At 37.6% G+C, this 14,638-nt stretch overlaps 1 protein-coding gene across 1 annotated transcript in view; it reads left to right on the forward strand.

The window, feature by feature from the left end:
• The window catches only part of phf24 (PHD finger protein 24), a 33,462-nt gene that overhangs the window by 12,797 nt on the left and 6,027 nt on the right, over positions 1–14,638 (forward strand). The window contains exons 2-6 of the mRNA XM_014993411.2: positions 3,923–4,344; positions 7,304–7,489; positions 11,447–11,525; positions 12,278–12,480; positions 13,145–13,308. Coding sequence (XP_014848897.2) covers positions 3,925–4,344; positions 7,304–7,489; positions 11,447–11,525; positions 12,278–12,480; positions 13,145–13,308 — 1,052 coding nt within the window. The 5' untranslated portion in view covers positions 3,923–3,924. The remainder of the gene's footprint in view (positions 1–3,922; positions 4,345–7,303; positions 7,490–11,446; positions 11,526–12,277; positions 12,481–13,144; positions 13,309–14,638) is intronic.

Below are 14,638 nucleotides of genomic sequence, written 5' to 3' on the forward strand. Positions count from 1 at the left end.
TTGAAGTATCACACAAGTATACCCCAGACAATATATTAAATTAGCTTGAGGTTATTGGATAAAGATCCACCTTCGATTAAACTTTATATAATCCTAGACCTCAGTGCAGTGTGCATTTTGACATCTTTCTGTCTCAACCGACATGAACTTATTTAGCATCCAAATTGTACATGAACTGTTGCAATTTCACTAACATTCTTCCACTGGACACTTTTTGATACTATTACTACTTTGGCGTAGAGGTTTAGAAATGCTCTGATCCAGTCAAGTTGGCCTTAAAAGTTAGCCTTTCTCAAACTTGCTCAAATCCTTACATTTTTCCTGCTTTAAGTAGACTAACTTTGAGGAGAAAATGTCTGCGGAGCACCTGTCAGTGGTCACTATCTTACATAACACAAAAATTAACGTTTCTCCGTGTGTGTACATGTGTGTGTGTGTGTGTTTTTTAAATAGAGAAAAATAAATAAAATGCTATGAAATGAATAAGTTATGTAGATGGGTGAAAGTATAGGAATTTTCAATGAAATTTAATTTAAGACAATGGTTTTGGCACATTTCATTGTAAAACCTGGTAAAGACCTTTTATTGCAAGTGGCCTTACTCTAGAGTCTAGACTCCCCCCCCCCCCCAAATTAAACATAAAAGGGATATGCTTCATGTAAAAAAAAACCTCTGATGACCTGTTTGATAATTTTATTATAACATTGCTTGTTTACTTTGCATTTGAAGAAACACAGCTTTAAGTAAATAATGCTCCAGCATCACCTTCCCACACACGCAGCTCTGTAGCATGCAGAAATTGATCAGCAGCTAAGAGAGCTTGCCACAGATTTCTTTTCTTTTTGGTTGACTTATAAATTCCATGCCATGGTTGTTGCAACTCTTAGATGCCACAAAAATGTACAACAATGCAACTCCTAAGTCAACTCGGTGAAGCTCTAACTGATACACGTCGACCTACTCACTGAATAACTAAGCTGACAGTTATTATGGGTTCCTGTATATTGTGTGTAAAAATGAGATGGTCACATCGCATCCAAAGACAGGGCGGCTCGTCCTATATGTGGGTTCCTCTCCATGTCCTCCAACTTCCTCCCACAGTCCAAAAACTTGACTGCCATCTTAATTCCTTTCTCTAAACAGCTATTAGTTGTGAGTCGGTGCATGTCTGGTTGTTTGTTCTGCGTGCTGCACTGTGATTGACCCATATAGGACGAAGCATGCGTCTTGCTCAATGACCGCCGGAGCCCTGCGGAAGCCATACAAGGATAAGTGGTACACACCCAAAGGATGCTGTCTTTTGCAAACAACACTGGTCTTTAGAAGCTTTTGTCTCAGTTTTCATTTATTTGTAGCATGTTGCATGCTATGTAAAGTTCGGTTGTGGGTTTAATTTGAAGTTTTTGAACGTACAGTCTTAATAGTCATCTGTCAGATTCTCTAACCTGAACTGTGACTCTCTAGAGTTCCTCTGTAATTATCAAAGACCTCCTAGCTGCTTTACAAGTGGACTAAGTGGGCGATTTCTGAATGCAGTTAGTTTCACTGTTTTTCTTTTATTATTTACAGCTATCGGATTAAAAAGGGTCAATTTTTCTTTCTTTAAAAACAGCTGTATGTTTCCTTCTACTTTACAAATATGTACTTTGTGTGTTGCTCTGTCACATGAAATCCTTACACAGTAGATCAATGTTTTTGGTTTTAATGAGAAAAAATTGCAAATATTTACCAAGGCATTGTAGCCAGTGAAAACATTCTTATGCCTATGGAGCTTCCAACAATAACTGGATCATTGGTTTTGCAAAGGCACATGACTCATATTTTCTCCTTCCAGTTATTCATTCGAATAACAAAAAGAATTTGACTCATCAGCATTGAAATGAGTTAAGAGAAAACAAAACATGGCAATAAAAAAAACAAAACAAAAAAAAAAAAACAGTACTATTGATTGTTAGACGCCAGGAGACTGGGAGAATTTGCGTGAACTCGTCGTGGCTCTGACAGTCAGCTGGTCGTTGGATGAAACTGACAGGCTTTTTTCTGTGCTCGAGTTGGGATTCTAAGCTCCGGTCTCGGCTCTTCTGTTCGTAGAGATATGAAAATGGTGAGGATGCGAGAACCAGAGAGGCAACAGAAATTCTAACGAGGTGAAAATTCTCGCTGTTAATCATTGCTGATAAGCATTTGTTCATGTCTGTTCAGGCGTAATCCGGGATATGATGAGCTGCAGAGAGCCAAACACTCATTAACACAAGGTTCGGATGCTGTCATTGATATGCACGGCAGCTATTGCTCATGTTGAGATGAGGCGGAACATTTCTACTTTAATTCGTTAATTTCCATTAAAACAACTGTGTATTAAAAATGTTTTATTTCTATTACATTTAATTAACCTACAAATAAAAACAGATAGATTATCTATTATGTATTATGCATGGAAAGATGAACACTATAGCCACGAATGACTCCTGTACTGTGTGCAGAAGAGCTGAAGACGTTTTATATTAGTTTATCAGTATTCTATGCAAATATCATTGCTGCTTTTATCCTTTCTACTGAAAAGTTTCTCCTGGGTTGCCCCAACATAGACGCAACCTTCTTTTAATCATTAGAGATACTTTTTTCTGTGATCCTGGTTCTCGTGCTGCTGCCGAAGCAGATAGCTGCAGAGAAAAGAACTCTCTTCTCCACAGACTTATAAAATTATGCAACATATGCTGACTAGTTGAAAACCCAATTATCTAGAGTGCATCTCCAAATCCCATCGGAGCAATAACATTCAGCATATTTGTGCTCAGATGAAATTTCATAACACTTTGTTTTACTATGTTCAGTGTCACTACTTTGTATGCATATCTACTGCTTACCACTTTTTCTTTGGATGAAAAACACATTCTGGATGTCTTAGATGTTCTGTGCCTTGCAAATGTTTTTTATAGCCCCTTGACTTTCTACTGTCGAAGTCCAGAGTTTGTAGCAAGACAGACAAATAAATTTCACCAGATACATGTCATTCCTTTTCAAAGCTGAACTTTGCCAAAGTTATTGCAGCTATAAATTCCACCAATGGAAAAACTACAATCCCAATATAGTGTGCAGTTTTTAGTTGTAATGTGAAAAAGTTGAAGAATTTGGACTGTACTGTTCCTTCCTTGTACTGGGTATTAAACTGAATAAGAAGCGAGCACAGCTTTTACTCCCTTTGTCAGCAAGTTTCCGAATCTCTAAGGCAGTTGTGCTTAAACTCTGCTGCTTTGGCTTTGACCCGAGTGCAAGAGGCAACCTGCACTGCAGTTCTGAAAATAAATGTGGTTGGTTAAGACAGAGTTCTATCATAGAGGTTTTAAAAGTTTTACAAATATATTAAAGTGTACTCAACTCTGTAACTTGTTGCATGACTGACTTGGAGGTGCAACGGTTGTGGATTAGCTCCACTTCCTATTTGGCTTTGGTCAATTCACACGTCTTGGTAGCAGTGCAGGAGGATAACATCTCACACCTGGTTTGGAAGTGTTGCGTGGCAGAAGTGTTGCCTGATGTGGAGGAAAGAGAAGGCTGAGTGAAAGTGGAAGGATGTGAAAGAGAAGGTTTGGGTTGTGATGGGAAACGGTTTGAAATCCATTTTCAAAAATGTGGGTTCAAAAATTGAGTGTATGTTAAATTTATGTGTTGTAGAAATGGTTCTGTAAAAGTGGACGTTGATTTGGAGGGGTCAAGCTTCCTTAGTGAATACAAGCAAATGGACAAACATTTTTGGGTTATCAAACTTTATTTGCATTTGAGCTAAAAACTGATATAAGCTACATTCTTATCTCCCTATGTCACCTGTACAAAGTCAAATTTCACAATGGAAATCAGAGATGTGAAAAGTTATAAAGTTCTATATATTCATAAAAATGTGCTTCTTTTCATTTCCCTGCAGACATGGGAGTGCTTATGTCAAAGAAGCAGCAGGTGGAGAAGGTGCAGAAATGCAGTGCGGTCGTCTCGGCCTTCCAGGCCGGCATTAAGGATCGTGCAGTCAAGCAGACAGACGCGGAAGTGGGGGAAGGTGAAGAAGATGTCAGAACTTCAGCCGGTCCCAATGACAAAAACACAGAGGAAGTCAAACCAGAGGAAACAGACAATAATGCGGGTCCATCAACCTCCCAACAGGCTTCCGCTCCAGTTAGAGATGAATGTAAAGTTAACCAGGAAGCGTGGTCGAGGTTAAGGGACGGGAAAGGTGTGGAGCCGGAAGACCTCGACAAGAGCCATCAACTCACACCTCCTGCTTTTGTCCGACCAAAAAGGGAACCTGATGATGACCAGCCTGTTGAGGTGGACCTGGAAAACAAAGAGCAGGTATTGATTATAATACTGGGCCTCTATGATAAAGGTTTCCCCAAAAGTTATTGACTTACAAACAATAGGTTACTCTCCTGGTGTCTTTATGCATCCCTAAGATTCTTTTAATGTATGCTCTTCGTTTATTTTGCATTTGGTTCTTTCAGGGCTGAGCTTTCTCTGTTCAAACCTAGTATTTTCCCCAGAATACTGGCTCATGAGCTGAAAAGTCACTGTGTTCTTCTTAGCTTTTCTGCAGTGTTCTTATAAACACACAAAAAATGAGTTAGTTTTACTCCCCTAGTACAAAACGAGGTGAGTTTAGAACTAGGGATTTGAACATTCCTTCGACTTCACAACCTTGCACTGCCTGTTAGTCACATGCAATCCCAGTTCCATAAAAAACCCAATATAATGCATTGGAATTTGTGGGATAAGGTTTCGAAATACTTTTGCAGGGCACTTTATCCGTTGCTATCTTGTCAATAACAGAATACATGCTAATCTCAACACAATAAGAGACCAAATCCACAGTGAGGAATGTGGAGTCCTGACATTGAACACGGCAAAAATATCACAAAGTCTTTTTGTGTCTAAAGTCTACAATGTCTTTTTCCATCTTCACATATAATTAGTCTTACTAAGATACAAAGGTGATAAAGCATGAGCTTGAAGTTGTTTCCTGCGGCCGGTTTTTGTGTCCCATTAGCTGTGATATGTTGTCGATGTGTGTGAGTGCTCTTCACGTTGAGCATGTTGTGGGCGGCCTGCTTTGGCTGGTTCTGAGAGGTGACTATTTTCAGGGTGACGCTGACTAACAGGAGAGGGAGTTCACACGGGCAACAACACCTGTGGTTTTTTTGTTTGTTTTTTTTTTCTATTTTAAACGGAGTAAACACTTGGTACACTCTGACAAGTTGCACAAAATGTAAAAGTAAGAATCCGTCTCTAGTAGTACGAGCCTGTGTTTTGATTTTGGTTACCGTCACCTGCACATAAATGTGAAGTAAAATACAGTGATCATTTGAACTTGTTTGGTTTGCTAAACCTCTATGTGACAACAATACAACCTAGAGAAATATTTTCATCTCATTTGCTGGTGAACTGAATTTGATTTGGTTAATAGAGATAAATAATTCCCATAGTGTGTATTGCTATAAAATGTGTGGATCCATATGGAAAACTAAATGGAAAAGGTATTCTTGACTTGCTTCGCCAGTGAGCCAATTCATACTGTTATAACAGAAAAAAGGTTTGACATAAAAAAAAATCCCCATACGTTTCAAACAGTGACAAAAAACTGACAAAGAACTAAAGAAAACTGAGGAGAATAAAATATCCCATTTTTGCAGCTAGAACTCAAAGTTGGATTTTCCCTAAAGAAAGCAAAACATTTCTGTATCTTACCATAAATGCTTGTGGTTAAAGAACTGATGCATGCACTCAAATGAGACGATGCTTTGCTTTCTTCCTGCAGCAGTCTAAAGTTGCAAGTAGATTTTTATTTTCTATTTGGCCACATTACACGCACTGACTTTAATTGGTTCATCGAACCTTCAAATTAGCCCTCTTTACTTTGAGGGCTGGAATGTTTGTTGGAGAACATTAATGAACAAACAGCACAATGGAGACCAAGGAATACACCAAAGCATAAAGTTGTGGAGAAGTTAAATAAAAAGCGTTATTGCGGATCAGTATTACAACCTCTGGATACTGCACAGTTTAATTCACTATGTGATTGTGGAATCAAACAAGTGCAAACTCACATGACCGTACAAGGAGACTGAAAAAAAAGTAAAATGGCATCTGACTCAATACTCGCCGCCGCCGAGGAACCCGACAGAAAACATCCATACAATGTGACTGATAGGCTCCCATTTTCACAAACCTCTCCATGTTTCTCAGCTTTTATAGAACCAGTCCTCTCTCACTATAACTTCCTAATTTATGATACAGTATATTGTGAGTGAAATGCTTTTTTCAGTCTATAAAAATTTCAAATTCATTTTTCTTTTGGTAACAAAAAAGTACAGACAAATTATACTCAGTCACCATAACTGATTTATTTCCCCCTGTTTTTTCTTGCAAGCATTTTTAATCTGTTCCCAATCAATGGATTCCTTTTATAAAAGAAAGAAAAAAATATATAATTAAATAAAATGTGTGGTTTTAACAGGAAGAGCTGTGAAAAAGTTCAAGATTTTCCTGGAACACTGTAATCATTTGATTGTCATGTGACGCAATTTCAGCAATCATGAAAAATTAATAATACTTTCGATATGCATGACTTGCAGTTCTCTTCCATGTTTTGAATTGTTTTGCATGTTTTGCTGTTATATAAAATACTTTTTGTGGACATTATTATTACCTTTTATTTTAAATCATTAAAAAAAATCCAAACTGTCTCATTTTTGTCATATTTCAGAAGATGTGGCCAGAATACCATAAATGTAATGGTCTCCCTAGGCAATTTTTCAGTACACATAATGGATGTATTTTTTTTCTTTTTTCACTAAGTAGTTCCTTTTTATCTATTTATCTACTGAAGCACATAGATAAAATATTAAAATGTGAAGGCATCTTTATGAAAAATCACTCTCTTTTCATGTGTAGAGTCCATCACTCAGACTTCCCTCCAGGGCAGTCTGTCTAATAGAGTGGTTTCTGCCATATTCAAAATATATTCCATCTCTGCCCCCTTTGTGACACCCAGCTTTTAACTTCCCCTTTGAGCGAGGCCATTTGGGAGAGCTCTAAACACTCCCGCCAGCCAGCTTATTCAGAAATCATCATTCGTGAAGCAGCGAGACAAAGAGACATAAAAAGGCTGCTGCTACCTGAAACGCATTCTGGTGTTGTTTAACATAATAGAAATTAAAGCTAGTGAGCTCTTAATGCCACTGTTCTCACTCAAACGACTGTTCTGCTGAATCATTCAGCAAAATTTCCGAGTTACGCTGTCTGCTTTCCCCGCTAGCCGCCGAGCGACGAGATGTGTGATGTCTGTGAGGTTTGGACGGCGGACGACCTCTACCCCTGCAGGATCTGCACGCGGGTGTTCCATGACGGCTGTCTGAGGGAGCTGGGCTATCTTCGTGCCGAGGCCTTGCAGGAGATGAGAGACACGGCCCACACTGTGACCGGCTGGAGCTGCTACTATTGTGTGAGTCAGCAAAGTCGTCATAATAGACATCCAGCATGAACTCGCTCCATAGTGCAGTGTAATAGTAAGTAGGCAAGTTTGTATTGGCGCTCAAAGGTCCAGCTGTAAAATGTATTCAAGTATAAACTTTATACGGATCTCATACATGCAGAAAATGTGACTACGTGTGCATTTTCACATATTAATCCCACATAAGAAATAGGAACTCTGGAATATTTTGATGGTATAATGAGGGAAACATGTAATTAAACGTATAGGATGATTATGGATTTACAGGCAAAACAGCAAATCATAGACTTCATTATTCAATCTTCACTGTCCAATTCTGCGACTCCAATCTTCAGCGACCTTTGATGCGACATCGACATCAAAGTGATAGGTCGACGTGACTCATTATGAAAGGCTGGAACACGCTGTTATCGCAGAACAATTTCTGGTTCCGCTGAGTTCCAACACAACAGATTCTCTCATCATGAATTCAGAGCAAATTCAAAGAAAAATGCACAACTCTCCAGCAAAACAGATGATGTAATCGGTTGTTGTGGAGCGCAAACAGCTGCACGGCCTTTGTTAGAAGACTCTTCAAAGTGAAGTAGGGACTTCACTTTCTTCTGCTGTCCCTGAGAAACAAATTCCCCTTTGCCAAAGCTTCGCTGTCGGGAAATGCTTTCCACTTCGTTGGAAAGGCAGTTCATCTGTCTGTCGCCGATTTCCTCGCTGTGCTTAGAATGAGTGCGGGGGGGGGGGTAAACTTTTGATTTTGAATTCTGTCTCTTAGATTTGAAATCGCTTACAAATATAATGATTGGCTGCCAAAAAAACATGGCAGAAATGCATGGAAAAATTGAAAACCTTTGAAGCCACTCATAGACCTGGCAGATGGACGCATAGTAAGTCTAACACGTGTTGTTTATCTGAAAAGACACCTGGAGATATGATTTAAAGTCTTGATTCCTGTTCTTTGGAACGATCTGGTTCATGTGAGTTTGGTTGAATAAAAACTACCTTCTTATTCTGCTTAAAAAAGGAAACTGCTGATTTGTATTGATTAAAAAAAACACTGACAGGCTGAGCTTAGAGGAAGCCATTTTTGTTATAAATACCTATGTGCTGCTGAACACATCACTGACATTATCCAGGCAGCATCAAAGATCTATTTATACAATCTGTAAGCCAAAGATTAGACAATGATATTATTTATATCATCTATTCCCACGGGAGTCGTTTGTGTGCCAGAGAACGTATTATTCTGTTTTTACACAAAACAAATTGAAATGGATTAGTGCGGATGCAGCGATTTCATAAAAGCACTTGATTTAACTGAGCTCTTTGACTGCTGGAGTCGTTAGATGTTGCTAAGTATAACATGTGATGGAAGATGCTGCTTCTTGACAACAGCGTGGCCATTTGCTGTGTTTGATGATTTGTAATGATAGATGGTTACAGACTAAACATAACACACAACTAGCAGATCTTACGTCTTATCAGGGAATCATCACCATATTCGTAATGAGACTTAATGCTGCTCGCTAGACCTGCTACTCTTCTGAAAGATGTTTTATTATAACATCTGAGGTTCTCAAAATTCAATACTCTTGATTTTACTCTGCCACCGTTGGATGAACTTATTTGGTGCTAATGACGTTTACTTTTGTGGCTGATGCTGATGTCTTCTAAGCTTGATAAACAACACAATTGGCTTCAAATGTGGGAGTAACAAATCACAATAGGTGCTGCTGTTTTAACTCAGAATTCATTTTCTTGACTTTCTTTCCTTCTCAAAATACGTTCAGATTTAGTTTCTTAAACGACTTCTGTGACGAATGTGGCGGCAAGTAATCGGATGAGAGCAAAAGAATGTGGTGCAAAACACGGGTGCTTTCAGAATGGCATATGTTTTTTTTAATGTTTTTGTCAATATTCAATGATTTTGTTTCTGCTTAGTATTCACATTTTTCATACAAATCTATATGTTTCGACTTCCTGTCACTTTTCTGCAGGAACACCTGAGTTTCCCCACTGAGGGGTAATAAAGTTTATATCTCTTCTTCTATTATATCCTAATAGTTGAGCATATTGATTGGTTCACTCTCTGTTTCGTCTACTTCAATATGGTAGCCAGAAAAGGGATATTGTTGGAAATATTTCTACATATTAAAGAATGGCCGAGAACTAGTTCGACATCCTTCTAAGCAGAAAAGTTATTTGGAGCTATTTCTTAAAGGATGGGGATCTATTTGTACTACAGTAAATATTAAAGGATATTATAGTTTCAGTTGGTAGGAAATACTTCAGTAGGTCTAAATCTTGACATGGGAATAAGGAACTTTTATAAACACTTTTAATATTGAATACTACAACATCTACATGGAAAAGACTGTGCAGGTAGGGGTCTGTTATGTTTAAAAGTGCGTAAAAAAAAAAAAGTAAAACAAAATTGAAATTAGTTCCTGAGGTTGAGGAACTTTATCAAACATTGCTAAAGCTCAATAGTACTGTACTTCATTGGAAGTAGTATTTTAGGCAGAGGAACATTTGTATGTAATGCTAATTCTTGAAAATAACTACATCTACTTAGTGCTGCTTGGAAATAGTGCTTTTTGGACAAAATGTTGTAGTTCTAAATAAGTAAATTAAGCATTTAGGTGAAATTGAGTTAAATGTCTCAAAATATTGAAAAAAGAGAAACATGAATTTACATTTGAGGACACAACATTTTTGGTAAACACTTTGAAGATCTACTGAAAATGCTTACAATTTCTTAAAATCAGGTTTTAGAAAAAATACATCATAAAATTTACAATATGATCGCAGTTAAAAAGAAAATTCAGGATGATATAGTGCTTTATTTACTGAGAGTATCTTTTTGAATGTGTGTGTTCAAAGGATGAGGAACATTGCTCGGGTGTACTAATACTGAAAATACCTGCTTGGATGAGAATTGTTCTTCCGTGTTGAATCACAATAATTGCGCCTGTCTGCAACAGATGCAATTACCGTGATTCAGTATTTCATTTTAAAATTTCATCAACCTTGGAATGGCCTTAAAGGCCAGACACATTGTTGTTGTGTTGCCTGGTATGAATAAACAGCTAAGGACATAAAACGGGGAAGATTTTAGTAAGTTTCCTCCTGAGAATTATATTCCCATATTTATTGAAAACACTTATTTTTCTGCACTCGGTTGGACTGGTGAAAGCTTAAGGCATCGTTAATAAATATGAATGTTGGCTATCGTGTAATAACGGGGTGTTTGGCAGTTACTGTGCTCTACATAACAGCTGAAAAAATAAAAATGCGGTGCATTATCAGGCAATCTGTTGCTCAGCTACTGCTGGTTGACATAATGAGATCACGACTTCCTCTTTTGGGCTCAACTTAATGTGTGCGCAGTGGGGAATTCAGGCATTTTTCTCACCTACTATTTATCCCCAACAATCTTCCTCAAATAGCTTCGTGAGGATTGTCTTTCTTTATTAGACTGAATTTTTTACTAATACCAGCATGTCTATCGTATATGCTTTTCATTTCTCCACAATTTTATTATTACTATTATTATTATTATTATTATTATTAACACAGTGTGTTCACTAATGTTCGCTGACAAACCTCTGCAGCCTTCACAAAATGGCTTCATTTATACAGATTTGAAACAATGCAGGCAGATTATATTCACAAGTTGGATAACCTTTGAAGCCATTTGGGTACACATAATTTAACGGATGGAGATCCAGGTAAAAGGAGTTGAATGCAAAGGCACACCCCACACTTTTCAGATTTACTTGTAAATATTCAAAATCACATACTCCTTTTCACCAATTTATGCGTAACTGTTATAATTGCATGTTACAAGTTTTGCTTCAGTGTGCAAATTTGTGGGAATGCCATTAATACATTCTAAATATAATCTAAGATAGAATAATTTTGTAATTATTTTTATTGCCCTGTCCCCTGCAGGACAATGTGAATCTTCTTCTAACAGAGGAGGAGTTGTACAGTTTAATGGAGACATTCAAGCAGTGCAAGATCATCCCAGGTGAGTCAGGAAATATGCCGTATGTTTGATTTTTTTTTTCTTTTGCTTCCAGTAGAAAGTTTTATTTCAAGTCTCTTGTTGGTTACTGGATAGCCAGCACTGTTGTAGCCTATCAATGAATTCATTCAGACTTTTGGTCATGGAAAACAGTAATCAGATTAGAAGTCAACTGGCCTATCGTAACTCTGCCGTTAGCTGCATACGCTCCAAGAATCTGGCACTGTTGTAATCTGCACATTACAAAGAGTGGTTCTTAAAAAATGTTGAGTTTTGTTGCAGAACTTTGTAATTGGAAATACAAAATACTTTGTGTCCTTTTCATTGCACTTCTATTTATTTTTTTCTTATTTGTGTTGCTTCATCACATAAATCCCAGTAAGATATATTTAAGTTCCCAAAATGTGGAAAATGTGGAAAAGGATATGCATATTGTGTAAGGAGCCATATCTGTCAGACTCTGGTGATGCGTATAAGTTGTCAAGACTGATCTCCCGTATTAAATTCTGACGATGACATCATATTTAACAAAAATAAGTATGGAAACGTCCGCCTGTGTCAAGTTAATCTATAGGATGTGAGTTGAAATTCTTTTTCGATTTTTCTCAGATCTCAGTTTTTTTTTCCTCGGCAGGATGACGGGCATAGGTGGTCCCGTCTTTTCTGCCCATGAGTCATCCTAAACTAATTATATCTGGAAGACCAGTGGGTGACTAATTTACTGTGATGTGATGAATTGCTCCTTGCCGTTGTAGAGTCATGCCTGGTGTCAGATGAGCTGCTGCAGTACCGCCACTTTGTATCCAAGCAGCAGTTTGATAAGGACCTGAGTGATGAGCAAGAGGAGGAGGTCTTAGCCCAGTTTGCTTCTCTGGATCCTGAGAAGAAGGGTCACATCGAATGGTCAGACTTCCTCTACTTTGAGTCGCTGGCTGTTCTAAGGAAGTTCAGGACTGAGGTACAGTATTTGGATGGTGGAAAAACGTATATTGGAATTGAATAGAAGAAAATATAAATATCCGCTATTATTCCATTATGGGGAGATTTCTATTAAGCCACAATGTAAAACAGAGTGCACAATATCATACCAACAATAATGAAGACATTTAGAATATCGGTGTAGTAGCTAAGTTGGGATAAGTTGAGCCAAAGTATAAATCAGCCACGCCTTGTTGCTAGGAAATGGTAGAAAACATTGATCATGTGACCAAATACACAAAATAACATCTATTAGAAATTATGTGATTTAAAAAGGAATTGATATTATTTAATCAAATTGTGGCTTTAATGCATCTGCATTATTTGGTAGTTTTATCATCATTGGCAATCAAAGTTCAGATTTAACACCAGTCAAATTGCTGTTGCGTTTTATGTGCTGTTTTTCTTTGGTACTGGAAGGTAAAACGGTGCTTGCAGATTATATCAGTCCATCATAATGTGATTGCAAATGATTTTGGCAAAAACTCTAAATAATGCATTTGGCAGGCAACTGCAGAAAAAATATGTATATACGGTATGCGTGGTCGGAATAATTTTAATTAATATAAGCAAGTACATATAGTCCCTGTTCAGTTTGCTTGCACTATTGTGAATTTCTTTTCTTCATTTATTTCTTCTTTTAGAACTCACTGGTGCGTCTGTTGAGCGCTAAGGAGAGAGACAAGGCAAGAGCGGTTTTTCAAGGACTGGTCATGGATAAAGACGGCGTGATCACCAGAGCAGAATGCCGCCAGGCCCAGCAGTCCTGGTTCCACAAGCTCAAAGATCCTCAATCCTGCAATGTGAGGTGAGAGCTCAACACCTCGCTACTAAAGGCAGCAGTCTGGGGAGTTAGGCTCTCATCTGCATGCAGACAGCAGCTGGTGCAGCCAGAAAAAAAAAAAAAAAAAAAAAAAACTGGAACAGAGATGGAGAGAAAGAAGCAGTCGTTAAATCTGCTTCATTCCTGTGTCATAAATCAGTCATAAATCACAGACACAATCTTTCTGCTCAGCACAAAGCAGAGGGCTGCCTAAAATGCAAAATGAAACTTAGCTTATCGATTTGAGAATTACCGCCTCACGGGGCGGGTCGACCCGTTGCTGCGATACGCAACAGCGTCCGCCATATTGAATGTGGAATATGTGCCAGTAAGCTAATACAAGTAAATGGACCGAACTTCACAAAGTGCCGTTCTACAAAGTATTTTAAGTTAATACCCGTCATTGACACATTTTCTCAAACACATTAATAATATATTAGGCAATCAAAGAAATGACTAAAGACAGAGTTTCTAACTTTTGATGTGATTATATAATCGTTTTGGGGCATTTCTGAATAAAGAGCACAATGTTTTTATTTGATAGAAATGATTCTGATCATTTTTATATTGACATTGATGAACAGACACACTTTTACAGTGTTTAAAGAACATATTTACATAATTCCATAATTTAATGTACATTTAACATTTCAAGACAACAAATAATTTTCTTGCATTTATTTTTATACATTATTGAGAAATGACTTTTGATTTATAAATCAGTCATTGCCAAACATTAAACGACATATTTTTTATTTTTTCCAGAGAAAAATATTTATTACAGTATGTCAACTCTGCTATTGACAGCAAAGAGTGAAAATAATTCTAACAGAATAAATTATTTTTATTTCATTACATAAGTTGTATTAATACACTAATCCTTCAGATTGAGATATTTAAAAATACACAAAAAGTGAAAGAATAAAACATTTATTTATTATACTGGGAACACTGGTCACAGGCAGGGCTTCAGTCTGCTGGTCACACTGGGAGAACCCCAATGACTTCTGAGACGTCCTGGTTCACAGGCTAAAGCCAAGGATAAAATAAATTATCCAAAAGTGTAATAGAAAATACATATTTTTCCTTCACATTCAGAAAAAAGACATTTTCAGCATGTTGGGCTCTGACTTTAGCATCTTTATAGCTAAATACCGACATGGTGAAGCTGAGCTGGAAACAGACTGAAGAGCAGCAGCTCCAGCTCTGATCCTGACTGATCTTTCCTCACAAAGTCCCCTGGTTTTTAATGAACTTCTCCTCTAACAGCGGTTTTTCATCAGCTCTTTCTTATTAGAAAACAGTATGAAAACAT

The sequence above is a fragment of the Poecilia mexicana genome, unplaced genomic scaffold (genome assembly GCF_051168715.1).
Source record: "Poecilia mexicana isolate PSO_F unplaced genomic scaffold, ASM5116871v1 scaffold_12, whole genome shotgun sequence".
NCBI classification, from domain to species: Eukaryota; Metazoa; Chordata; class Actinopteri; order Cyprinodontiformes; family Poeciliidae; genus Poecilia; species Poecilia mexicana.